Genomic DNA, 26,148 nt, shown 5'->3' on the forward strand with positions numbered 1-26,148 from the left:
TTCTACGACAGTGTCAATGTGAGTCCGATCAGCTGCGATGATCAGTTGGTGAGGAGAGTTACTTTCTAAACCCCGGCTACCAGGGGGCTATTCTATGTCATTACTTGTTCGGCAAGGATTGAAGATGGCGTCCCGTCCGCCAAAAGATCCACTCTTGGTCATAATTGGTGCGACCGGTACGGGAAAATCAAAGGTGAAGACAACTCTTTGAGAAAACCGATCTTTAACTGAGCGCATTTGGCAGTTGGCGGTTGAGTTGGCGACTCGATTCGACGGCGAAATAATCAATGGAGACGCCATGCAAATGTACAAGGGATTGCCGGTCATCACCAATAAGATACCTGAAATTGAAAGAAATGGCATTCCACACCATTTGATTGACTGTATCGGCCTGGAAGAGAAACCGTGGACGGTTTCGGAGTTCGTAAAGGAGACCTCCCATATCATCACACAGATCCGATCGCGTGGAAAGCTTCCCATTGTTGTCGGTGGCACTCATTACTACACACATGCGCTTCTGTTCGAGGACGCAACCCTGGCATCGGAAGTTGAGCATGATGGTGATTCTGACGTGTCGGATATTGAAAAAGAGCGAAAGTGGCCAATCTTGTCCCGGTCTACCGAAGAAATCTATGCCAGGTTGCAGGAGGTGGATCCCGAGATGGCTTCACGTTGGCATCCAAACGACAGGCGCAAAATCCAACGCTCGCTCCAGATCTGGCTCACAAGCGGGAGGAAACCGTCGGACATTTACGCAGAGCAGCAACAGCATCGTCAAGCGGCCAAAGAAAGTGAGGACCAAAATAAGTTGCAAAGTGTTGGGCATCGCCTAGAAGGCCTGCGGTTTCCAACTTTGCTCTTATGGTTAGAAGCCGAAGACTCTATCCTGAAGGACCGCTTGAACAAACGTGTTGATGCAATGGTTCAAGATGGGTTAATTGAGGAAGCTCAAGGGCTAGTGGAGCTCAAAAAGAATCTAGCTCACCAAGGTATCTCGGTTGATACAAGCAAAGGTATTTGGGTTTCGATCGGTTATAAGGAAATGGAGCCTTATTTCGACCAACGAGCTACCGAGGTCGACTCAGAGCCTGTTTCACAGAAGCTACAAGAAGCCCTTGAGTTGGTCAGGGCGGGTACGAGACGATATGCCAAGCGGCAGAACCGTTACATCCGCATTCGTCTTGCAGACGCCCTCAAGGAAGCCAATCAACTAGATAAGCTTTTCCTGCTTGATGGTACTTCTCTTGACGACTGGCAGTCGTCTGTTTTTATCCCATCAGCGGATATCGTTAATCTTTTCTTGAAGGGGGAGCAGTTGCCTGCCCCGGCAAGTCTCTCAACCCTCGCCATTCAGATGTCACAAGCTATTCTGGAAGGCAGAATTGGTACCCAGAGGGTTTCCAGGAAATGCGAAACCTGCCAGAAGATTTTAATGACTGACAAAGAATGGGCGGGCCATCTGTCAAGTCGTGGCCATAAGAAGAACATGGCTGGTGAGCGAAGGCGTAAATTACCTGGGTCGAGTTCGCCGCGAGTGTCCACGAATATTACGAAGACAATGCAAGACGACCCAGCCAGCCTGCTCACTTGAGTGACACGTACGAGCTTTTCGTGCTAGCCAAGACTCTGCATCGATCTGCAGCCTTGCCAGACACATTTTAGGTTGGGTCGACCTCTTTCGCCACTGGGTGATGTTGTCCTTCGTTCTGCAATTTCTGCGTTGGCAGACCGTTTGTGCGCCAGTCAACGAATGCTGGTGACAGGATATCACCATGTCCAGTTTCTTCAATCTGGAACACTTCGAGGAAGGGCACCTTCTCTCGTTTCTGGATCCTCCACACTCCGTCTGTGGTCACGACTCCTCGCAGCCCTGTCAGATCTGTCAATTACAGCCAAACCGAAAAGAAAAGAACAGAACATACATTCAAGAAAGCTTGCAGCAAAATTGATGCATGTTTGACCGTCCCACAAGCCTTTTCCATTCATTCGGACTTTCTCGGGGATCATCTGCGTGTCAAGTTCTTCTAGACGTTCTAGCATACCTTGCTGACTACGATACCCAACCACGATTTTAGGCACACCGAGGAGAAACGACTGTGCCCAAAATTTGAGAAGCTTTCTCTCCAACTTGATCTGGTCACGCTCATTCCGAACAATGGCAGATGTCTTGAGTTCAACCCAGTTGATTGGTTGCGACTTGTCTTCTGGCTTGTGGTCTGATACTGCATCGACCTCTCCACCAATGATCATCTTGACTTTTCCGAAGCCCGTCCGGACTATCGAACAGTATTGCGCGTAGTTGCTCACAACTTGATCCTCACGAGAGTCGATATATTCTCGTGAAGTGCTACACCATGGCTCGTTCAACAGTGCAAGAGTTTCGAACTTGTATCCCCAATAGCTCATGAGATCTTGAGACATTGCACCTGGGTGGGCGACAGCTGAGTACTGGTCGTCTCTGGAGGATAGTTTCTTCTTATGGTTCTCTTCAACGAAGACCGTCCCTTGGAACAAAGTAGCATTCATCTCCCAGCTATCCAATTTCGAGAATGGCACGATCATTATCTGCTCGAGCCATAAGTATTGTAATAGCTTCAGACGATATGCTCACACCTTCGTCATCATACCTCGCCATGTAATGATATCAGTTTCCACCTTTGACCCTTTCTCCTTCTCATAGGCCGTTATAGACTCTAACAGACCGTCTAGATGATCGTCTGCTGTGTCATCGAGTTGGCGAAAGGTATCGAAGCCTTTGTTCAGATCGGAGGGCAAGGAGGGCGGATAGTAGTATCGTAGGCTGGACGCATCATGCCGGAACTCATGATTCTCATCGTAGGAGAAATATGTGATTTCCTGAGCCATCCGTTAGACGGGTAATTAGGGAAGCCTCCCTTCATCACTCACTCGTGGCCGCCGTATTGCAGCTTGTACATTCGCGAATCGACTTGCAGGTTCAATCTCAAACCTAAGGCTCTGACGTTGCGCCATGGTACCCGAGTTGCATTTCTTGCCTTATCGTTCTACGGAGAAGTCGCTCTCCATGTTGATTCCACAAAATGTGTTAAAAGGATATCCATTAAAGCGTGCTTCCGTAGACAAAATCATGGGCAGGACCGTGGAGTGAGGGGGAATCGTCACGTGAGTGCGCGTCATCAAAACGCGTCGAGCAAACCGACAGGGGTATTGATTGATCCTATCACGATTTCCAAGGTACTAAACTTTGTCTTCGTAAGTTCCGAACTCCACGAGCAGTCTATCAACTTTGATCGGCGCCGAGCATTTTCCGATGAGCCTGTATCGCTGTAGATCTATGCGAAACCATAGATATTTCGCGACTGCCTCATATTGACGCAGCCTTGGGCTGTTGGCTACAAGACCACCGTTCTCGAATATCAACCTCCCGCAGGCCAAGATTGTTTGCTTCCTTGGGATGTGGGAGTCTACAAGTATGCTTCAATCGGCATACTTACTCCAACTTCGAATTTTCGCTCCATAGCGATAGAACACGAATGGGACGGGGATTAAGACGATTGAGATAAAAGCTGGAATGCTACTAGCCCATCCCGCGCCCAAGTTCTTGTACATGGCTGTTGAGAACACTGGAAATCTATTTAATCATTAGCTCCAAGTAATGTCCAACGTAGGGTATGAACATACGCGGCTCCGAATGCACAACGCAAGAAATCGTTGGCAGCAAACACTGATGCTGCATGTGTCCTGTATCCGAAAGCGAGATAAGTCGACACACCCTGCTGTTCGAAGTTAGAGACCAAGCTTTGATGTTACCAGGAAGCTTACAAAGAATATGTAGAGAGCAAAGCCAAAGAATGTTGACCCAAGAATCGGGACTATCCAATGACTAGGAGGATGGTGAGCAAATATCGGAATTCTTTAGCCCCAATGAACTTACACTTCGACTTTTGCACTCCAGCCGACCCAGAACATGGACACAGGCACACAAAACGACGCAAAAAGCATTGGCCAGAGCCACTCTTCGAGAGGTGGAGGACGCTTGAGTGTTGCCCACAGAGCGGAATACCGATATCGGATGAACCACAATTGAAAGGCCAATCCAAGATATATGCCAACGAATATACCCAGGAACCCTAAGCCCGTGGGACCGGATCTCCAGCCATATATCCCAGCAAAGATATATGGAAACGCTTCGAAGAAGAGAAACTCAAGCCCATAGACCAGAGCAAGGTGCAGAGATAGTAGCAACACTGAGCAGAGTAAGCAGGGTCCACACCTTGGAGTGTCAAAAACATACCGATGGGCTCGTATGCAAGCAGAGCGAAGGGCCGGATGAGGTATACCCTCGCAGCTTTCCTGAGGGTTGTTCCCCCAGATTTCTCCGCCTGAGTCACCCATCTTTCATCGCCGGTTTGTTTTCGAATCCTTCTAGCTTTGTCACTTAACAACTTATCGGCAGATGTCTCCGGAAGAAGTATTGTGATGAGAATAAGCACAGCGCCGCTCATCCAAGAGATTGTCCAGATTGTCCAGCGCCAGCTACCGAGATTTTGGAAAGCATATCCTCCGATTACAGGTCCCAGGATCGGGCCTAAAGCGGCCATAGAACCCCATATGCCAAGACAATACCCTAGATGTCGTGGCTCAAATACATCAACCATACTACCTGCGCCAACCGCAAGAACAGGGCTCCCAATGAGCCCGCCAAGGAATCTCAGGGTCAACAGGGTCCCCAGATTGTGGGCAAGAGCGGTCGGAGCCTGCAGCGCCACGAAGACAAGCAGGCTCGGGAGATATATCAGGTTCCTTCCAATGCTAGGGATCTCTGAGGCCGGGCCCCAGAGCTGGGAAGGTTAGCATGCCTCAAGTACTTTGGTCCAGCACTTACCAATGGCCCTAGCCCAATTCCTATAACGAAGAGGCTCAACCCAAGTGATGCAACAGCAGCACTGCAGTCGAATTGCGCTATTATATCAGGAACCGCGCCTGAGTAAACCGAGCTACTGATGGTGACGATGAAAGTCAAGAGGCCAATCTTTGAGTGGCAATCTTTTAGTGTGATTTCCGAACATATCCTTGGGACTGGTCATACCTGAATCCCAATGAGGATCTTCGCAGGCATTGCAAAATTCTTTGGGTTCATGGGATCGTCCTGACCCGTCCAATCGACTAGATAGGCATCCTTGTCGGTTTGTCCGTTTCCATTCTGTGTCTTAACCTCTTCTGAGACAGGCCTTGTAGTCTGCTCGATCACTGTGACATGATCTTCAAGGGTTATCTTGGCATGGGGCAGAATTCGACCTCCAGTTGATGCTCGAATAAGGTGCCCAATGGTGGTATATCTGAAATAATCAGCCGCGTACATTTTCACTCAACAGTCTCGTTATCAGCGCAGAATGTATGCTCATCAACCCATCGATTTTGCGACAATGTGAAGCTGATTTCTAAAGTATATAGATAGTCCTTGGGAGGAAGCATCATCCCCATGTGTTAACAAATCTTGCGTGCTTTGTCCAATAATACACGCGGCACGTGTCAGGGGAGCGGCTGCTATGGTGAGTGGGCAATCGTTCCATTGAATGCAGACTGGGTACGGCATACATGGATATGTCGATCCCAAGGCCGCCGGGTACGTGATTCTCGGCCACGTCTGAAACGGACTATAGAACATCGGAATCCGTGAAGCGGCAATGCTACGGAAGTGTCTGTCCCGTTGGGGTGGACAATCGGAATCCGATGTGCGCTTGCTCAGTACGAGGAAGGTGTGGCGAGGCTGTGGACAAGGCTGTGACATGAAGGGGTTGCCGCGATTTCTCGCACAAATGAAAATGATCAATTGGAACATTGGCGAGAAGGAGCCACTCTAACTACAGGGTATTGTCCAATATCATGCTCTTATCTACGTGAGCAGTGTCCCTTACTTTTCACTATGAGTTCTCATGTGAATAGGAACAGATGAAGCGACTATCTTTCACCTTAGAATGAAAAGTCAATAATAGGCTATCTCTTGTGAAACTCATCACTCAATTTCCCTGTCCCATGGCTGGACCTCTCAACAAGATCCAGATTTTATCGTCAAACATCTAAATATTGCGTGATGTATTTGTCAAGTGTTACCTTCGAGAATTACTCTATCAGGGTGGGGAATTTAGACGAAACGAAACCAGCAAACAACGAAACTAGTGATAGTTCATGATCAACACCAGGTCGAGTAGTTCTGGAATGCAACGAACGCCATTTACAGGGTAATGGCGGAAGAATAGAACCTCCAATAGCATTAATTGCTGGCTGTCTCGTGCAGCCTCATGTGTCCACCCGCAAGCTGGTGAAAGTCGTGCAGTGCCACGGATGACTTTGGGCCTCTATTCGTCATTATGGAAATTTCCTATTCGCTCAAGCCAAGGCTCAGAGCTGGGTGGAAGGTTCATTAGCGAAAGCAATAACGCAATGCACCGGGGTCCCAATATTGAATATCAGGGTCCGGCTTGGCGTTTCATGCCTGTTGCGATCTGTGGTGCAATAGTATTGCGGGATTTCCGTGAAATTTGCAGTAGCGGAAGATCCTTCGAAAATGTCCCGCTCGTATTTGATCCTGTAGAAGATGATCTTACGGGTAGAGAATCCTGGTCTCCCGTCGGTGTTGTACTTCGTATCGTCTCTTCGGACCGTAGCGCATACCCGTAGCCAGGTACGGAGTAAGTACGAAGTAGAACATTGTGGAGTATGCTAGTGTCATTCGTTCCAAACAAGAGGCTCTCTTTCGAGTACCTAGATAGTCGTAGTTCACCTACCTACCTGACGATTGAGCCATAGCCTGCTACAATTTCATGCTGCGTGGCGCCGTCCACATGAAAATCCCAAGCAAGCTTTCAGATGACGGACCGGGCGTATATCCCTTCCAAACCTCTCGGTAGCAGTCCCCGTACACTAATATCTGTGAATTCTGTTTTGCCATTTCCACTTTGAAAGTCATCTGCTCACCTCTTAGAAGTCAGCGACCTTTTCTGAGCAACTTATGGCCAAAGGCTTCAAATTCCGCACTACTCGGGAGCATCGTATTCCAGACCAAAAGTCCCCTTGCGCCGTTCTGTGATCAATTGCAGGCTCTGTGACTGTCCTATCTACACAATATTATAGCAAAACGCCCACATGATATTACACCGTTAATAATAAATCACTAGCAAAAATCCCACAACATTATGGAAACTGATTGACAAATTCGAATGGAGCCATCATGAGAGAGGGAACATTTAAGTGTATACCTGCCTAATCCGATTGTGAAGATGCCCAACTATCAGAAGAGTTAACAGCCTGAGTTATGTCAAAGACAGTGAGTACCTACCCTTTAAGAGTTGAGAGATTGCCATGCGTGGTGTCGACTGTCGATTTTCGGAGCTTGAATACTTGACATATACTTAGCATGATGAGACCACGGCCATGGGGCCGGCGCACAGTCGACAGACAGCTTCCAAATTGAAGAACGAAAACTTGAAGTCAGTTTCTATCCATCAAAAAGAGGTGGAAGAATCTGATGACCCTCCCTTTACTGGGGAAGCACGAAGTGAACCGGGGGAATGTGGGTTTCACGGAGCAGAACATGGTTCATAGAGTTAAATGTTTACCTGCGCCGAAATTTAGAGCTATTGAGGTTACATAGTTGTCGATGTGTGAGTAGCAACACATCGACCAGGCCCACGTACCTTTGGGTTGATTCCTAAGAGAAATACGCTCCAACGGATCATGAAAGACAAATCGGCGCAACGGGAGCGAGAGTTTCAAGGTCTGTGGCTTGAGCAGACCGTCGTTGATGCGACTTTGTTGTAATGATGATAGGTTTGGTATAAAGAATCACTGCCATATGTGTGCTGTATTCTTGAGAGAGGTTTCGGAATCCGAGGAGGATATCGAGGTGATATATTTACACTTAGAGACTGTGGCATCCAATAGGAGGCGAGCTTTGTGCAGCCATTGGCCGATCCGCCGAAGTATTTGATACCCGATTGAGCTCTTTCGCAGCAAATGTATTGAATCGGACTCCTAGAACAAGTGATTCGCAATAAGCTCACGGGATGGTGGAAGATGCAATAGAATATCAGGCCGGTATGAGTGGCCGTAGATGGCAATGACCGGTGCTGAAGAGAAATAAGATATAAAGACATCCTCCCTCGCAAATTGAGAACAATAGCAGTATCTTGCATATCCGTTATCTGCCAGTGTCCGATATACTTGTGCCCGGAGAACCTAGAAGGCCTGCCAACCTATCGACATTTGCCTTCAAATTATCAAAATGACAGATATACCACAGAGCACCACGGTTCTGGTCGCCGGTGGTGGGCCTGGTGGGTCTTTTGCCGCGTCGGCACTTGCCCTCGAAGGTATCGATGTGGTAGTTCTGGAAGCAGACAAATTTCCTCGGTAAGTCAGATCTGGTGGCGTCCTCTCCCACTTTACCCCCAGTAGCGGTACCACGCCATTGCCAGGTCCACTGCCCGCGGTGGTATCCATATTCCTGCTTCTTACCGCTGACAAACTCGTAGCTACCACATTGGCGAAAGCATGCTTCCGTCCATGCGGTACTATCTTAAGCTTATTGACGCCTATGAAAAGTGGAACTCGCACGGGTTTAGAATCAAGGTGGGTCTACCTTGGCCACTATCTAGGCCCCATGACAACTCCGATATCTTGTTTATACCTATCATGATGCTGATGATTTCCTAGAATGGTGCTGCTTTCAAACTTAATTGGTCACGTCCAGAGGCCTGTAAGTTTTTGATTGTTTCAGCACCCCCTTCGTGCAGACTCAGATCACGTTGCTGATTTTAAACTCTTCTCAGACACCGATTTCATCGCGGCTGGCGGACCCCAAGGACACGCCTGGAATGTGATCAGATCTGAGGGCGATGAGCTGCTTTTCAAGCATGCCGGTGAAGTTGGTGCCAAGATATTTGATCAAACCAAGGTAGACTCTATTGAATTCGAGAGTAGAGACGAGAGCACAAGTTCTGCTCTCGCTAATCCGGGTCAACCTATTGCTGCTACCTGGAAGCGCAAGGATGGCACCACTGGGAAGATATCATTCAAATATTTCGTCGATGCTAGTGGACGACAAGGTCTTCTCAGCACGAAATATTTGAAGAACAGGCACTACAACCAAGGACTGAAAAATATTGCAAACTGGGGTTACTGGAAAGGTGCTGGTGCGTATGGCACGGGCACCAAGAGAGAAGGCTCGCCCTATTTTGAGGCCCTCAAAGGTAAGATTGAACAATTTCTCAATTTCAGCAGCCTCACCTTCTCCGCTTTGAGCTGTGCTAACGCCAACTTTCTTTCCATAGACTCTGCTGGTTGGGTGTGGTTCATCCCCTTGCACGATGGAACTTGGTCTGTGGGTATTGTGCAAAATCAAGACCAGGCAACGGCAAAGAAGAGAGAGTTAGGCTCACCTTCTAGCAAAGATTTCTATCTCCATTCTCTTAATCTGGTCCCTGGTATCAAAGAGCTCATCGGCGAAGGTGAGCTTGTTTCGGAGATCAAGTCAGCTTCCGATTGGTCCTATAGTGCCTCTCACTATGCATTCCCATACGCTCGTGTAGTGGGAGATGCAGGAGCATTTATTGACCCGTTCTTTTCCACGGGTGTCCATCTAGCAATTCACGGCGGTCTATCCGCTGCAACTACTATCTCTGCGTCTATTCGAGGCGACACGACAGAGGAGCAAGCCGCTCAGTGGCACTCACAAAAAACAGCGACCAGCTACACTCGTTTCTTGGTTGTAGTTAGCAGCGCCCTCAAGCAGATCAGGCTTGGAGACGAACCAGTTCTGAGCGATTTTGATGAACAGAGCTTTGACAGGGCATTCGATCTCTTCAGACCCGGTAAGTCAAAATTTCCTAACGGAGCTCATTTTGCTTGTGCAGATTTTCACTAACACCTACTGCAGTCATCCAGGGAACTGTTGATGCCGACACAAAGGGTGGACTCACTCAAGAAGTAGTTTCTAAGACAATCGAGTTCGCCTTTCGCTCGTTCTTGAATATCGACCCTGAGTTAAAAGAGTCTCTCGTTCAGAAGCTCAAGAGCGCCAACTTGAACATCGATGCCAACGATGAAAGTACCAATGCAGCAATTGACGAGATCCAGAAGAGCCTTACACCTGAGGAGTCGGATGCCTTGAATGTTCTCAGAGGAAGAAAAATGTTACGTCACGAAGACATTATCAACGTCGAGAATTTCACCAAAGATTCAATCGGTGGATGGGTGGCTGTTCTGGAACGCGGAAAGCTAGGTCTGAAGAGAGGGGAAGCTGAAAAGCTTCGCAAGGCTGACTTGTTCTCTGTTGGATTTTTGGAGAGGGACACTCCCGATGTTGACAAGTTCTTGACGGAGAAAAAGAAAAACGGGGCTGAAGAAGCTTCTTCCGTCAATGGTACAGCAAACGGAGACAGCCATACCACAAATGGTGCCAGTAATGGTATCAATGGATCCCATGTGTCCAATGAAGGTTCCAACGGACACCCAACACCTCAAAACCCCGCTCTAGGAAAACTTCTGAGCCCAGTCTTGGGAGATGGACTCTCTCTAGACGAATCGAGCAGACATTTCTTGATCGAGACCTTCCACGAGGCAGCAGAAAAGTTGGAAACTCCCCATGACACAATGAGACGTTTAGCTGATACAGTATGAGGCCCTCACATTCCTTCTGCAAGCGTTCAACCCTTCTGCATATTCTAATCTGTGCCTTCATCTAGGGTCGCCAGCTTTCATTGATAAAAATCGGGAACAGCTTAGGAGTATTCGAGGCCTTAGCGAAGAGTGATTCGCCGTTGAGTATTGATCAGCTCGCAAAGCCTACCGGTGGCGACCCTCAATTGGTGCGGCGCCTTCTGCGCTACTTTACTGGACACCGATTTGTCAAAGAAGTGAACAAGGATCACTTTGCTGCGACTCAGCATACCAAAACGCTGGCAGACTCCGGCATCGCATCAACCTTGGAATTCTTCCGCGTTGTGAGCAACCCGGCGTTCCATGTTCTTCCAGAATTTCTTGAGGAAAACGGCTATCAAAGCCCAGGCAACGGAATAAGCTCATTCCATAAATCTGTCGACACTGACTTGAATTTCTTTGCCTGGGCAAAGGGCAATCCCAAGATTCTTAAGCTACTACAAGGTGTAATAAGCGTCCACAAAGAAGGAGATTGGCTTAGTGCCATCCCTTTTTCTGAGGCAATCGCATCCACGGATAAGGATCGAAAGATCTTTGTTGACATAAATGGCAATGTTGGTCTTCAATCGAGACGGCTTCTAGCAGCCTATCCAGAGCTTGCGGGTCGCATCGTACTCGAGGACCGAGCGGAGGCAGTCAAGTTCTCACCTCCAATTGAAGGTGTCGAAAAGGTTGGACATGATGTGTTCACTCCTCAGCCAGTAAAAGGTCGGTCATTTATTCCCCTTCATGTCCTCATCAAATTCGTCGTCCTCTTTCTCCGCTTGACAGTGATCACTCTGACAGTCTCCGATTAGGTGCCAAATATTACTATCTGAACGCGGTGTTACAGACCCTGGATGACGAACCTGCAGTTGCATTGCTTAAGAATATCGTTCCAGCTCTGGGCCCGGACTCACAGATCCTCCTGGATGAAGTAGTACTGGCCGAAACAGGTGCTAATCTCTACCCCATTGGTCTTGACATTCAGATGCTTGCAATATTTGGCTCCAAAGTCCGTACTCTCGAACAGTGGCTTAGTCTGCTCGATCGCGCTGGACTCAAAGCTCAGGAAGTGAAGGCATACACCCCAGTCATGCGATTCTCAATTATTTTTGCTGTTGCCAAATAGTTTGCCGTTGAGGACAGATATGATGGTCTTGGTGCCGGCATCCGCGCTGGCAGTGCCAATCACAAACTGACTTAATATGATACATTCCAGATTCAGAATGCTTGAAGCGAGTAATGGTATTGCCGAAGTTTCGTTCATAAAGTGGCTTAGTTAGATCCCCTGTGGACGTATTTGCTCAAGGCATGGATGGAAACTGTTCAGACTCATCCCATGCTGATCGGTGGCGTGAATTATGACTAGGCAAGTAGCTTCGACACGGAACTTTCAATTGTTCCTTCTGTTGATGGACTCATGTCACATGGCTCTGCCAACCTAGATTGATCACGCCATAACCCATTCAAACATAGTGAATTTCTGGTTTCCGACTGCTGTGGGAAATCGCTGGCCGGTTAGAATGTACCCCTGCAGAGGTGCTTTTAAATGCCGATAAAAAGAGGCTGACATGATTCTTGCACCAAACTCAGTATTTGCAGTACCCTGATGCGTCCCGTATGCAGTCTAAGAATTTCCACTCGTAGGTAATATTGCCATTAAGAAAGAGGCTGATTCCCGCATCACCCCTGGATATAATGACCCCTTCAGCAGTTGAACAAGAATTGCCCCGATTCCTACGAACCAATCAAACGTTCTAATTCCTTCTGAGCCGCTTGTGATTGCCCAGTGAGATAAGCTGTGAGACTCTGGCTAAATATCCCAAAAACAGCTTTCGGGTCTGAGTGGAAAGAGGAGTGATGGTCCACATTCTGTCGTGTACTGTTTGTGTTTGAACTTTTGATTCGCTTTGACAACAGGACAATGAGATATTCCAATTTTTGCAGATGAGACATTACCACACGTGCTATGATCTGTACTCCAGCAGCATCTTCAAGGCAATACTCTCCGATGTTCACGGATCGGCGTAAGACACGTTCTTTTCTTGTGGAGTCAACATGCCATTTCGGGTCAGGGGTAGTGGGTGTTGAGTTCAAGTCAAACCTCTCCTTCCCACAAGCCACAGCATAGTACCATGCTATAAGTTTGTCGCATATTGTGGCCAAAAGCATTTGGAGTTGAGGTTTCAAGGAGCAAGAGCAACGCAAGATTTTCATCATTGCAAGGATAGCTTCACTGTTCGCAATGAGCACAGAATCTGCTGTTCGAGGTGCAAGCTGCTTGGCTCTAGAGCTCGAATCTTCCGGTTGTACTGTTGATAAGCACAGCGAAGAAGGAACATGGAGGTGTTTGACGGCTCTGCTAGCGAAGGCAAAACAACAACCGCCCGAGGTCAAGCAATTCCGATCCTCAGCGACAGGCAAATCAGTTTGCTTCTCAGCGCTTGTTGGGATACTGCCAAGGCCTGGAAGAGTGGGAACGTAGCTAGAAAACACGTCTGTTGAATCTGTAGTGACAGTATCGAATGGCAAATCCAGCATCGCTATCTCTCTACCAGAATTTGTAGCAAACGGCGAGGGGCCGTTTTCAGTGAGTGTTGTACCACTAAATGGTGGAAAGTTGGTTGGTAAGGCACTATTGTAGTGGGTTGAGGCCAGGTCATCTAGCTCAAAAAGAGTAGAGTACTGAGGGACATCTTGAAGCAGATTTGGGGTACTGGGAGGTACCAAAGGCCAATGTTCGTCCAAAGTGTCTGTTTGTAGATGATCTTGATTGATTATGTAGTGCATGGACGCCACGATCAGGTGCTTCTAGTTAGCTCCCCAGACCTGATCGAATTATGTTCAAATTCTGATGATTTATGAGGAGTTCGTTTTAAGTGCAGAGGAAGTAAACTTGAAAAAATAATTCTATCTCACTGAAACGCTTCTGGGCAGTGAGGTACAGGAGACTGAGATATGGGTAATTTTGCTTAAAGCGCTAGACTGTCATCGGACATCAGAAGCCCGTCTTTACAGCCTGAATGTGGTTGGTACATAGGCGAATTGATATTTAGCACCTCTCAGCACCACATGTGCATAAATTTCGTGTTCTCAGAAGTTTCGAAACTTTGCTTCACGATAGAAAAAGAGGAGCCTGTAGATGAACGTGGGGGTTGGCAAGCACACTCCCATTAGTTCCTAACCCATTAGTGCTAAGCATGAGCGAACCTCGCGAAGTTTAGTCCACTACCTAGGCAGGGAACGAGCATTAGCTGGGAGTCGGCAGCATGCTGCAAAAAGAGCATTTTAAGCCCTGTAAGGTCCCACATCGTCAGACGTCGTTGTTTCCATCTTTCTCCGGGGTACCTCTTGAAGGCTTGCAGGCAAAAAAAGAGTGAACGGCCCTGGCTAACAGAAGGCTTTCTTCATAAACTATTGACCGTGTTGAACTACAGTTTCATCCTACGGACGATACGAGTGGTAGTCACTTGCCAGCTTGGTGTGGAGTGCTACATTCAGTCTCTGGGGCGAGCCTCATCCCAGAAAGTGATCGTGTCTTCTTTGCTGGCACTGGACCTCCACTGAACCACGCTTTACGGAAAGAGTTTCGAGCAAAGATCTTCAGCTGATGCTACTTGGATCGTGGCCGCTAGGCTGTCCGCCCTTCTTACCTTGTGTCTGACCGATCTAGCCGAGAGCCAGAGGTAGCGAGCTTCCTCGCTGTCCACTAAAACAAGTCTGCGGGATCAACCATTCGGCAAAAATAGTCAAAAGACTTTATCGAAACAATCTCACGTAGGGACAACTGGACCACGCGAGTGCTTGGTTAGCGAACAAAAGACTTCCATCAAACTAAGACAGAGTACCAATGGGAATTTATTGGGCTTGCTAAAGGCAACGTATTTCGCCCCACACCTGTCATCCTGTACGAATAGTAAGGGCGAAAAACAAGACAAATCTAGCCACTTAGTGGATAGCGATGCTCCTACCTCGATGCCTACCTGAAGAAGAGGGATACTTATCCTTGGAACAATCTGCTACCCATGGGCGCATTAGCTTTTTGCTCCGTTCCTCAATATTCATGTCCATCAAGGCTAGTGGTTTGTGATAATTTAGCTCCCAAATTGCGACATCAGCGAGGCAATACGTATGATGGGTTGTATCTCACTGGCGAGTCTAAATGCACATATTCCTGGTTTGAAGCTATCCCCCTATTATTAAGAAAATCCGTACCTTTCGCTACGTCCTGGCCACTCATCTTCAGAGCTTTCCGAGTTGGTCTTGCCGTTTTGGACGGTATGACACTTCCGGGCCTTCTCGTATCCGCTCGCTATAAGGATCAGAGCGCCTTCACGCAGACTGGTCCCCACTGCGATTGGCGCCGAATATTTCTGCATTATCTCCCACTAAAGCAATTGATTGTCAATTCTTCTATATGCAGCATCAGCCAGCACACTGAAGTGACTCTGCCCTGCATGGCGTGCTGTTAGTGTAGCAGAATGCTGTAAATTATAGTTTTGTTGGCCTTACTCGCTGTAAATCGAGAAACACACTCTCTTAAACTCGTTGGTTTCAGGAAACAACACGATCTAACGCTTTCCCTGGATGAATCCTCAATCAAAATCTTTATATCCACCATTGCTAGATGATCTTCTGCTTGAACCACGACTAGAAAGACATTACCAGAACATCCTCTGTCCTCGGCGCGCTGTGAAATTGCCATGGACCCCAGTCAGCACAGAATGCTGGCAACAAGTAACAAACGGATTGGAGCAGGTTCAAAAAACAACGCTGGGGCTGCGATGCCTAAACTCAAGGACTCTTGCGATACATGTGCTGCTTCCAAAATCCGCTGCGATAAGCAGAAACCCCTGTGTGGACGCTGCGAGAGACTTGGATATCCGTGCTTTTACAGCCCTGCACGAAGAACAGGCTATGCCCGCTCGCGAGGAGTCAACCAGAACGAGGCAGCAGCCTCACGGGGTCCGAGCCATGCCCCTCATATTAACTCAAGTGGCGTGAGCGGAGAGTGGATGTCGATCGCCGCGCAGCAAAAGTCAAAATCGAGTACAGCGAACCCCCCTGTTCCTGATGGCAAGTCCAAGTCGCCAACTTCGATCCAAGACCATGCCCTTGACGGTCCTAGGAATAACGATTCTGACTCACAGAATGGCATCACCACGTCGAGGCCGCAAGGATCGACAATTACTGGTGAGTATTTCGCCAACCGGACGGTTGCCGAAGGCTTAGCACAGGGATCCGATTGCGCCATCGCCTCTGTAAATACAGTAATACAGCTACAACTCGCAATGGCGAAACTCCAGCTCCAGCAGGAACATGCAAGATCCAGACATCGGAACGAAGGGTGTGCGCCTCCACTTCAGATTGGACAAAATTTTGGATTGCGTGATGCTATGACTACAGTCACCAACGCCTTTGGCATCTTGTCAACCATACTGGTGTGCCCATGCTTCGGCAGTCCAGAAATCGGACTACTTACCACGGCCGTATTCCTTTCAATCTTCGACGTCTATAGGACCATACTAGTGATATCGGAATCCGATGTTTCCGACTCGGTCCAATCGACGCCGGACTCCGATGCGGATTTGGCCTGTATCCTAGCCTCTGTCGAGGACGAGTTCGGCCATGGTCACATGTCGCCCTTTGAGAGCAGCTACAATAGCAGTATCAACAGTGTGAACTCGTCGTCAAGTTTGAGCGATGCAGGTACCGAATCGCTCGTAGCGGACCGAGTTCCAGAGGAGCTCGCAAAAGTCGCGAGGATTATTTTACAATTTGCTAAGCGGTACAGAGGCGGTGGTTCAGGACGACAAGCACCCGAATTCCTCAAAAATCTTGATCACTTGCTGAGATCTCAACTGCAGTCTGTCACGATGGAAGCGACCACGAGGCGTGTCTGATCTAAAGTCTTGATTCAAGCCAAGGTTTCCTGAGGATTCTTTTAGGCGAAAATCCAAGCCTAATTGTGCGACGAGGCTGTTACGGCTGTGCAATATGATACATGATTGCTCAGAATCTCCATAGATACGACATAAAACACTAGGTTCTAGAATATGTGCTCGCAGAGACACGATACTTGGATATCCAAATATTGGAGAAGGTGGAAATCACTGAATCTACCTGACGAATGCCCTCCAACTCAGAACTTACTTTAACACGGGCATAAAACTCGTGACTAAATACAAGGGTTGACCAGCTGGCTAGCTCGCGTCAGATTTTGGGCTCTGCTTGCAGCGATCGGGACTGGAAGACAGTCTTGGTTCGACGAAGCTGGGGCACTTTCTATCATTACACTTTATTCCCAATATTAATGATATTACAGTCCAAGTCTTGTGTCAACCTATCGCTAGTGGTCGATTTTGTAGTCTCTTGAGCAGCGACCGAGTGCCGTTCGGCTTGCGTCCATTCTGGTATGCCATCAAATCAGATATCATGAAGCCATTGAACCTTTAGCCAACATGTCATTTGTCTTTACCATGCAAACCAACTCATACCTGTTCAGTGCACGCATCGCGATCCGCGCGCTCAAAGATATTGTCATACCCAGATTTGAGAGTTGTTGTGTGACTTGGAGTTGGGAAAGCTATTTCCAGTCCACTCTGTCCCAGCTGGCGGTAGAATGGTGGACGGGGTAGGGTATTCCGTGGTCATTTGATCTATGATTCAGTTGGTTACCAAGCTCGCTTGATCAGTGGTTCTGTACGACTGAATATAAAAAGTCGCGTTATACAAGTCGCGCTTCATGGTCAGTCAGCAGATGTTGTAAAACCATGAAACTTCACTCCATGGTCCAGGTACTTCGCGGTTTTATCACTACCCGATGTGAGCCTAACTCTTCAAGCTCTTAGATATGGTCTATTTGCGGCAACGACGACTTCGAGAAGAACCCGTTTTCATTTTCGCATTCGACAATCGCTCATTTTCTTTTGGTTCCGATAAGACTATTAGAAAGCATACAAGCTCAAAGATGACGAACTGCATGTTGGCGCATCTTGTACTGACAGGGAATTTGAGAAGCAAGGTCATCTTGGGAGTGTGTGCTACCGAACGATGCATCTCACAAGAATCATAATCTCCTTTCTTCGTTGGCCACCCGCGAAGGTACGAGGAGAATTGATTCCACCTCAATGGTTTCAAGTGCAAAGCCCAAGTTCTGTATCTTTGCCTTGGAATATGGAGTTTGCGAAAATGCTCTCTGAACTGCGGTTGATGTAATTGGAGAGCTTTTGTGTTCCTCGCACCTAATTGCTACTCATCTCGAACTCGAGAGCCATTAATTCAACAACGAGGCTCAGCTTCTCTTGTTATAGGGTCTCGATGTTCTGATATGCGCTACGCCAGCTTATCTGTTGACTCGCATCACTTGTATGCCGATTACTCGGACTCCGACTTGATGTCTTAGGAGTAAGTAAAGAGAAGCGGAAGCCCATGTCCTGTGCGCACCGAGATGTCGGTTTGAATTTGATATCTTGGGATATTCGGTGACGGAGTTTGCTAGTTACACCAGTCCTTTCTTTTCGAATATAGAAAAGAAGCTGGAACAGCTTCCTCCCGGTCATGAACTGACTACCTACTTCCCTGTGAGAATTTTGACATTCCTGCTCTACAACCGTCATATCAGACTGCACTTGAACCCCCAGGACAACCAGTCAATGAACTAAACTATGAAAGAACCCGCAGCCAACAGTACTTATCGAGTACCCTCTCAAGGGGGCATATTGGAAGGGACCAATCCCAGTGCATATGATGACAAAAATCCAATAGTACTGTTCATAATCCAGGCCAGCATCGTTATAGGGTTTACTCGCATTTTACACTGGCCACTAGCCAAAATCAATCAGCCACCTGTCATGGCAGAAGTCATCACAGGCATTCTACTTGGTCCCTCGGTGATGGGGAGAATTCCTGGATTTACGCAGCACATCTTTCCTATCGCCTCAATGCCTCCATTTTCTCTGGCAGCAAACATAGGCCTTGTTCTATACCTCTTTCTTGTTGGGCTTGAGGTTGACCTGAGACTGATCAACAGGAACTGGCGTGTGGCACTCAGTGTTGGTTTGTTGGGAATGATCTTGCCCTTCGGTCTGGGTGCGGCGATCGCGTATGGACTATACCATCAATTTCGAGATGATAGTGGGGTAGTTGAAGTCGAGTTCTCTATCTATCTACTGTTTATCGGGGTTGCAATGGCTATCACTGTGAGCTCATTCAATAGATGACTTCTTCTTATGGTTATATAGCTGACACAATATGAATTTTAGGCCTTTCCAGTACTCTGCCGAATTCTGACATCCCTTAATTTACTAGGTACAACAGTGGGTATAATCGTACTCTCAGCTGGTATCGGCAACGACGTTGTTGGCTGGATCCTTCTTGCGCTCTGCGTTACTCTCATCAACTCAGGAGCGAGCCTGACGGCACTCTGGATACTACTTGTTTGTACTGGGTATTGTATCTTTGTTGCCTTTCCTATTCGCTGGGCCTTTCTTTGGCTACTTCGTCGAACAGGAAGCCTGGTTAATGGACCAACACAATCGGTGGTGGCAATAACGGTAATGCTCGTGCTCGCATCCGCGTTCTTTACGCAGATTATTGGCGTGCATGCAATCTTCGGAGCCTTTCTTATTGGAATCATTTGTCCCCATGGTATTTTTGCTATTAAACTTCAAGAGAAGATCGAAGACCTTGTCTCAGTCTTATTGTTGCCCCTGTATTTTGCTCTGTCTGGCCTAAACACAAATCTAGGCCTTCTGGATAGTGGAGTTGTCTGGGGCTATGTGATCGGTGTATGCGCTATCGCGCTGATTGGGAAAATCGTAGGAGGAACTGTTGCGGCTCGATTGAATGGGCTTGTGTGGCGCGAATCGCTCGCCATCGGCTGCTTAATGTCGTGTAAAGGGTTAGTCGAGTTGATTGTTTTGAACATCGGCTTCCAGGCACGCATTCTTAGTCAACGAACGTTTACGATTTTTGTCGTGATGGCCCTCATCACTACGTTCACAACGACACCGCTTGTCCTTTGGATATACCCACCATGGTATCGAACTAAACTTCAACTTTGGAGAGACGGGAAGCTTGACTGGAGCGGAGACAGTACTAATCAAAGCGAGGAACCAGTGAGGCAAAGAAACCCAACCACCACCCCGGGTGGCGATATTGCTCAAAAGGTGCTGTTTTATCTTCGTCTAGACAGTCTCTCATCGATCTTTACCTTGACTAGTCTGTTAGCTCGCAAAGACCATGCTAGCTCGTCACCCGAAATAGTCGCCTTTCCATTACTCACGAAGGAGAGATCACACACTGGCACGGCGGATCAAGAGCACATGAGCAAAGATAAAACGGCATTTTCAAGACATCGACCACTAGAGATCTGCGGGTTACGTCTCATGGAGCTCAGTGAGCGAGACTCCTCTGTCATGAAAGTTTGCGAGAGTGGGGAGTTTGCTGCTCGAGACCCCGTCATCAAAGCCTTTACCACCTTCGGACATTCTCAGGATACTGGTGTTGCTATCAATGGTCAACTCTCAGTGGTTCCGTTGCATACCTTCAGCGACGAGATCATTGCACATGCCCAAAATTCTGGGTCCGAATTTATCTTCCTCCCCTGGTCTGAGACAGGCACAATGGACGAGTATACCCAGCCATTGGATTCTGTCATTCCAGCTCCCTCAGCAAATACCCAATTCAGCGACCTTGCTAAGGATGTTTTCTACAAAGCGAGTCGAATTTGTAATGTTGGTGTTTTGCTCAATTGGAATGTTTCGTCTCCAAGTCACCGTCCTGGGATTCACAACCACACTATGATTGCGCCAAATCCTGGCGAGTTTGGAACTCAGCAAAGCGACCGAAATTCACGCCCAGGTTCGCCCAGTCGTGGGAAGTATCGCATTATTGTTCCTTTCATGGGAACCAAGGACGGAATTTGCGCGGTGAGACTCGGATTTCAACTTGCTGAGAATCACTTCGTCGAGTTGGAAGTCTTGGACCTTCGTTCTCACGGCAAGGTGCAACTTGTAGACTCGAATTCCACAGTAAACGCTGAATTTGAAGCTATCAAGGCTAACATTCACTCGAGCCTGGCGGACAGAGTCTCATTTGTCGAGGACTCCAAGTCTCTTTTATCCTTGGACAATAATGTCATAAGCAGGCTACATCCACGATGCCCGTGGGAGATAATTGCCATAGTCGGGCGGGATCTAACATCTCATGGTTCCACTGGTGACCTGTCAGCGGCCGAAGCAAACCTCAAGAATGAGCCAGGGGTTTTGGGGTGGCTCGCCACTAAGCTGCTTGCACATGTGATTGAGGATCATTCCTCAACCGCTTTGTTAGTAGTACAGGCTACAGGAGAGCCTGACCATGATGATCCCAAGGCCAGGAGGAAAAGCGCGTCTGCCCACTTTGGAGAAGCTATTACGGAAGCAGGTCATCGTCTTAGTTGGGTCCGATGAGGTATTATGATCAACGTTGAATTGATGGCCGATATACTGGTGGCCGCGCAAAAGGAGCATTACCAGGCTCTGAGGGATTTTGGGACGGCAAAATGGACTGCATACGATGGTCAAGGGTTCGCAATTTCGCATACAGATTGAGGTGCTGGCGTCATGGAGGATGGCGTCATGGTACTAATGTTGACATTTCATTCATTAGATTCATGGGTGAGAGAAATAGGATATTTGCAAAGGGTTCTTGGTTCTTGGTTCTAACTACGATTTACTTGATTGAAACTGGAATAAATGGAACGATCTATCTAGATCTCTGCTCAAACGTCCCAAATGAAGTCTGAATGCTTAACAACTCCACTTGAATCTAATGATACTGCGTCAACCACTCTGTAAATTCCCCCACAGTTGGGCATTCCAGGAAGGTTGCACTCTTGACTTCAACACCGACCTCGCGCAACAGCTTTTCCGACAACACCAGGGACATCAGAGAGTCTATTCCCATTTCATTGAAGGAGGCATCGGGCGTAAAGTCTTTGACACCGATCCCGGTTTCGCGGGAAACGACCGCTAGGACACTGGTGACAACTTCAGGTGCCTGTACTGCCCCAACTCCTTCATCCGGTGTCACTGCAGGTTCAGGTGAACCTGTTTTTGGGGTGTGATCAGGCAGAATCTCGGGTCTTGGCTCTGGTATCACCAGATTGGCGGATGAGAACTGGGAAGTCTCTGCTGCGGGATTCTTCGCAGACTTGTGCAACGGACCGATGGGCTTGGCTGAGTTTGTGAGCCCGTTTGGTCGCAAGCTGATAACACCCTTCTTATCAGGCACCGTGGGAGACTGCTGAGACTTCCTTGGTGCACCGGAAAACAGTTGCGACATTAGCACTCTAGGTATTTTTCTGAACTTTATGCCCTCACATATGCCAACAATTTCTCCATCTTGTAAGGCATAAATGTCACCAAGGAATAAGTTCGGCTCTTCTTCGGAGGGGAACATGCGCACGTAGCTCTGATACGGCCTGCCCGCCTCGAGGGGTTTTGCCAGGCGCAGGGCGTCCCAACCCGGTGTGATGTAAAAGAAGTCGCGAGTGTTGGTCACATCGCTTCCATTCATGACAAAGCCGGCCATCTGAAAGACACTGTCGATCCAATGGGGAGGTGTATGCCATGTACCATGACGATCTTCGACGAGGTCGATCTCGGCGAAGGCTTCTAATCCATGTAAAACCACAGATTGCATGCCCCGATACCTGTCTGCGTAATCAACGACGTTCTGAAACAATTGGTAGACCATATTGCGAGAAAGTCTGTTGGCAACACCTGTCATAGCCAGTGAAGAGAGAGCAGTAATTCGGTCCGTCACAAAATGTGTCGATTTTCGCCATTGATTCTTCCATAATCGGGGGTCCTCGTAGTATACTGTGGCAGATGCAAATGCATGATCGGAGCGAATGCCATCAGAGTTCAATGCATACCATGTGATTTTTGTAGCTGCTTCAGCCAGGTCCATATTTCCTTCCACCTGGATGAACTGCGGCTTAGCATTGATCCCTTGATCGTTGTGAGGAATTTGAGACTCAGTGACGGCCATATTAGCCACATTCACGAACACCTCATCAATATTAGGATGCAATAGCTTGTATAGATGCTCGCCAATGGTGAGCGCCATATCGGCCCAAATTGACTATGGAGAAGGTGTTAGTCATAAAAGAAACCTAGAGGATTTTGAGGAAACAAAAGAGCAGATGAGTACGGGGTGCTTACTCCTGTCACAACACCACGTCCGTTTATCGTATGACCCTTTACGGTGTCCAAGAAATCAGACCGCTGAATGTCAGTGATTGCTACTAAATTGGCAGTTGAATTGGATACATCTTCGACAAATCACGCGTTGTACCGATGATGTTTGCAATGTCGAGACCGATGGAGCCAGAGCAAGTGTGCTCGTAGGTTTTTCTTTAGTGTGGTGCGCCTTTTCCAGGGTCCATATCCCAGTATATGGGATGAAATAATCATTATCATTCCAATGATAGTGTTTCAAATGAAGAAGGTTGAAGGATTTTTCGAAGGGCCGATAATACTCATTCCAGTTTACATTCAAACCAGCAACATGGAACATCGCTAGGGTATTGGCAATTGTGGTGAAGTTATCCTCATTCTTTTTTAAAGATGGAAGCGCCTTGATATTAGGTAGTTGGCTGCGGGCGAACGAGCTGCAGACTGGGTGAGGCCCCAGTTCAAGCCAAATGGTTTTATCGTCAATTATTCCGGCTGCTTCCGATGCCTGCAAAGCCCCGGCAAAGTTGACAGGCTCTCGGGAGGCTCGTCGTAGGTATTTTGCACTGATAGCTTTTCCATCAAATATGCACTGTGCTAGTAATGGAGAGATGACTGGAATCTCGGGCGGCTTGAATGAAACATGAGAGGCAATTTTCTCGTAATCATCCAGGATTGGATCGAGCTGAGCCGAATGAAAGGCATATGGGATGTCAAGGGAAAGGCACTTCAACCCCTCAGCCTCCAGTATTGCGCGAATTCGGTCGATATCACCTCTTGGGCCACTGACGACGGTATCCTCAGATGTGTTCAAGCATGAAAGCTCATAGTGCACGCGATCTTCCACAACTCGTCTGATTGTGGCAGCATCGGCACGAACAGACAGCATTCCATGGGTACTGGGCTCGGAATATTTTTCTAGAAGTTTTGCACGTTCACCAACCAAATAGATAGAATCAGCGACGGAGAGCACCCCAGCTGCCACCAGGGCAGCATATTCACCGAGGCTGTGTCCAATCACAGCATCTGGTTTGATACCGAGCAGCCGCCAGAATCGGATCAAGGAGATTTGTAGAATCAGTATAGTTAGTTGTGACACGATCGGCGATAATGTGCTTCTTTCAACCTCACTAGCCTCACCATCGATCACTGGCAGAACTGAGGAAAAGCCCAGTCGCTGCATTATACGGTCAAGTTGCTGGACCTGGATTTGGAAGCCAGGGAAATGTCGGTAAAGTTGCTGACCAACCCCCACATAAAAGCTGCCTTGACCAGTGAAGGCGAAGACGATATTCGAATTGGAGGCACTGGAAGGTCGCACATCATCTGAGACTTCGATTGATGCTCTCAAAAAGTCTCGCAGTTGACCGACACTAGATATTGCCCTAGCAATTCGTCGAGGATGATGAATGCGCCGCGCCACAGTGGTGTATGACAGATTCGCTAGTAGGTTGGTTGCCACTGGTTCCTGATCTAGATATTCGAGTAAATCTTTGATATTGCCTCTTAGTGAAGCTTTGCTCTTTGCAGATATTGCGACGATATGTGTTTTGAAGTGATCAATTCTAGAAGCTCCAGAGTCCGGCTTTTCGGGAGCATCTTCCAGCAGAAGAGTTGTATTCCCACCATGAGCACCAAAACTGTTGACAATGGCAAGTCTTTTTCCTCCTTCAGGCTTGTGCCATGGTGTAGTCTCGAACACAAGTCCAGCATTCCGATTGTGGAGGTGCTTTGCCACAACTGGGTTTATCTCTCCACGGATCCCGATGTGGCGGGGAATCTGGTTCTTTTGGTACATCAGGAGTACTTTAATCAATGAGGCTACGCCAGCTGCAGCCTCGCCATGTCCAATGTTGGATTTGAGTGCTCCCAAGGTAAGTCTTTGGTCCGGCCGGCGGCGAGGTATAAGTGGTGCAAATGTCTCGAGGACAGACTGCGACTCGACTGCATCACCAGCTTGTGTGCCCGTTCCATGAAGCTCAACATGGCTTACATCAAGGGGATTGACACCTGCTTGGAACAAGACCTCGTGATAATTATCCTTTTGATTGTCAACATGAGGATGAGTGATAGAAATTGCATCACACGAATGGTTGGTGGCTCCGGCAACGATAGTGGCTAGGATATTGTCATTATCAGCAATTGCATCTTCGAGACGTTTGATGACGACTGAACCAATGCCATCGGAGCGGCAGTAGCCGTCAGCGTCTTTATCCCAGACCTTGCATTGACCCGTCTTAGAGAGGAAATGCCCCTTTGTGAGCATACAGTAAATGTCTGGATTTGTGATGACATTGAGGCCACCCGCAATAACAAGGTCGGAGTCACCAGCCCACAAGGATGTACAAGCAGCATGCACTGCAGCCAGTCCGGATGAACAAGCAGTGTCTAAGTTGAAGCTCGGGCCGCCGAACTTGAAGAAATAGTTGATCCGTCCGTTACCAAAGGCTCTTTCGGTGCCGGGAATTCCATATGTACTGACATTCTGATTTGCGTTCACCTCGCGATAATCGTCACTGGCCTGGCCGTAGAAAGTCCCGATACGTTTGGAGTTCGATGAGGGAGTCCTATTAGGCACGACCCCCGCCATCTCGAGAGCCTCATAGGCTGTGACAAGTGCTAGCCTTTGCATTGGGTCTGTTTGCTCGGCCTAAAGATTCATTGCATAAATTGATCAGCTAACATCTTTTGAGGACTTTCATTGTTACGCCAAAGAATATTGTGCAGAAATAGATGACTGATCGGTCACTCACCTCTCTTGGAGACATATTGAAAAAGCCCGGGTCAAACCGCCCTGGGCTATCGATGAAATTCCCAAATGGCGTGTCTGTGGAATTATCGAGTTTTCCAGTTGGGTCAAAGTGGGCGGCCAAATCAAAACGATCAGGGGGAACCGTGGTATGAACATCACGTCCTTCCACGAGCAGCTGCCAAAAGAGCTGCGTGTCATTGGCGCCTCCTGGCATCCGACAAGACATGCCAACAACGGCAAGCTTGGAATCCCGTATCAATCGTGGGGGACTTGCAAAGTCTTGACTGAGCCATTCGACCACATCTTGTCGATGAAGCTTGACTCTCGATAGGGTTGATTCAAGTGTTGATAATAGACCATGGGAGATGACGGATGTTCGGAAGTGGAAAACATCACAAGTCAGAAGTCCCGGACTTGAAAGTATGCCAGAGATCCCACTAATCAAACTATCGAAATGCAAAGGCTTCAGCAAAGCTTCTTGTACGATCAGCT

General features: G+C 48.0%; 8 protein-coding genes across 8 annotated transcripts; 4 read left to right on the forward strand and 4 right to left on the reverse strand.

The window, feature by feature from the left end:
- Positions 1–298: 298 nt before the first annotated feature.
- On the forward strand, positions 299–1,591 carry LTR84_008133 (uncharacterized protein; the record flags this gene model as incomplete). The annotated part of the gene is made up of 1 exon (XM_064851683.1): positions 299–1,591. One exon carries the CDS (start codon positions 299–301, stop codon positions 1,589–1,591), a length of 1,293 nt encoding a protein of 430 aa, XP_064710686.1.
- Positions 1,592–1,658: 67 nt separating this feature from the next.
- RAI1 (decapping endonuclease targeting mRNA) lies at positions 1,659–2,622 on the reverse strand (the record flags this gene model as incomplete). Its single annotated transcript, XM_064851684.1, has 3 exons — positions 1,659–1,870; positions 1,923–2,565; positions 2,614–2,622. 3 exons carry the CDS (start codon positions 2,620–2,622, stop codon positions 1,659–1,661), a joined length of 864 nt encoding a protein of 287 aa, XP_064710687.1.
- Positions 2,623–8,263: 5,641 nt separating this feature from the next.
- Positions 8,264–11,809, forward strand: LTR84_008135 (uncharacterized protein; the record flags this gene model as incomplete). The annotated part of the gene is made up of 7 exons (XM_064851685.1): positions 8,264–8,391; positions 8,514–8,610; positions 8,695–8,737; positions 8,811–9,851; positions 9,917–10,653; positions 10,725–11,406; positions 11,496–11,809. 7 exons carry the CDS (start codon positions 8,264–8,266, stop codon positions 11,807–11,809), a joined length of 3,042 nt encoding a protein of 1,013 aa, XP_064710688.1.
- A 608-nt stretch (positions 11,810–12,417) lies between these two features.
- Positions 12,418–13,470, reverse strand: LTR84_008136 (uncharacterized protein; the record flags this gene model as incomplete). Its single annotated transcript, XM_064851686.1, has 1 exon — positions 12,418–13,470. One exon carries the CDS (start codon positions 13,468–13,470, stop codon positions 12,418–12,420), a length of 1,053 nt encoding a protein of 350 aa, XP_064710689.1.
- Positions 13,471–15,383: 1,913 nt separating this feature from the next.
- LTR84_008137 (uncharacterized protein) lies at positions 15,384–16,583 on the forward strand (the record flags this gene model as incomplete). Its single annotated transcript, XM_064851687.1, has 1 exon — positions 15,384–16,583. The coding sequence occupies one exon, from the start codon at positions 15,384–15,386 to the stop codon at positions 16,581–16,583; it is 1,200 nt and encodes a 399-aa protein (XP_064710690.1).
- Positions 16,584–19,238: 2,655 nt separating this feature from the next.
- On the forward strand, positions 19,239–21,134 carry LTR84_008138 (uncharacterized protein; the record flags this gene model as incomplete). Its single annotated transcript, XM_064851688.1, has 2 exons — positions 19,239–19,244; positions 19,272–21,134. The coding sequence occupies 2 exons, from the start codon at positions 19,239–19,241 to the stop codon at positions 21,132–21,134; spliced, it is 1,869 nt and encodes a 622-aa protein (XP_064710691.1).
- A 358-nt stretch (positions 21,135–21,492) lies between these two features.
- Positions 21,493–22,719, reverse strand: LTR84_008139 (uncharacterized protein; the record flags this gene model as incomplete). The annotated part of the gene is made up of 2 exons (XM_064851689.1): positions 21,493–22,650; positions 22,714–22,719. The coding sequence occupies 2 exons, from the start codon at positions 22,717–22,719 to the stop codon at positions 21,493–21,495; spliced, it is 1,164 nt and encodes a 387-aa protein (XP_064710692.1).
- Positions 22,720–22,962: 243 nt separating this feature from the next.
- LTR84_008140 (uncharacterized protein) lies at positions 22,963–25,606 on the reverse strand (the record flags this gene model as incomplete). The annotated part of the gene is made up of 2 exons (XM_064851690.1): positions 22,963–25,554; positions 25,601–25,606. The coding sequence occupies 2 exons, from the start codon at positions 25,604–25,606 to the stop codon at positions 22,963–22,965; spliced, it is 2,598 nt and encodes an 865-aa protein (XP_064710693.1).
- Positions 25,607–26,148: the final 542 nt, after the last annotated feature.

This window comes from Exophiala bonariae (genome assembly GCF_035927105.1).
Source record: "Exophiala bonariae strain CCFEE 5792 chromosome Unknown scaffold_3, whole genome shotgun sequence".
NCBI classification, from domain to species: Eukaryota; Fungi; Ascomycota; class Eurotiomycetes; order Chaetothyriales; family Herpotrichiellaceae; genus Exophiala; species Exophiala bonariae.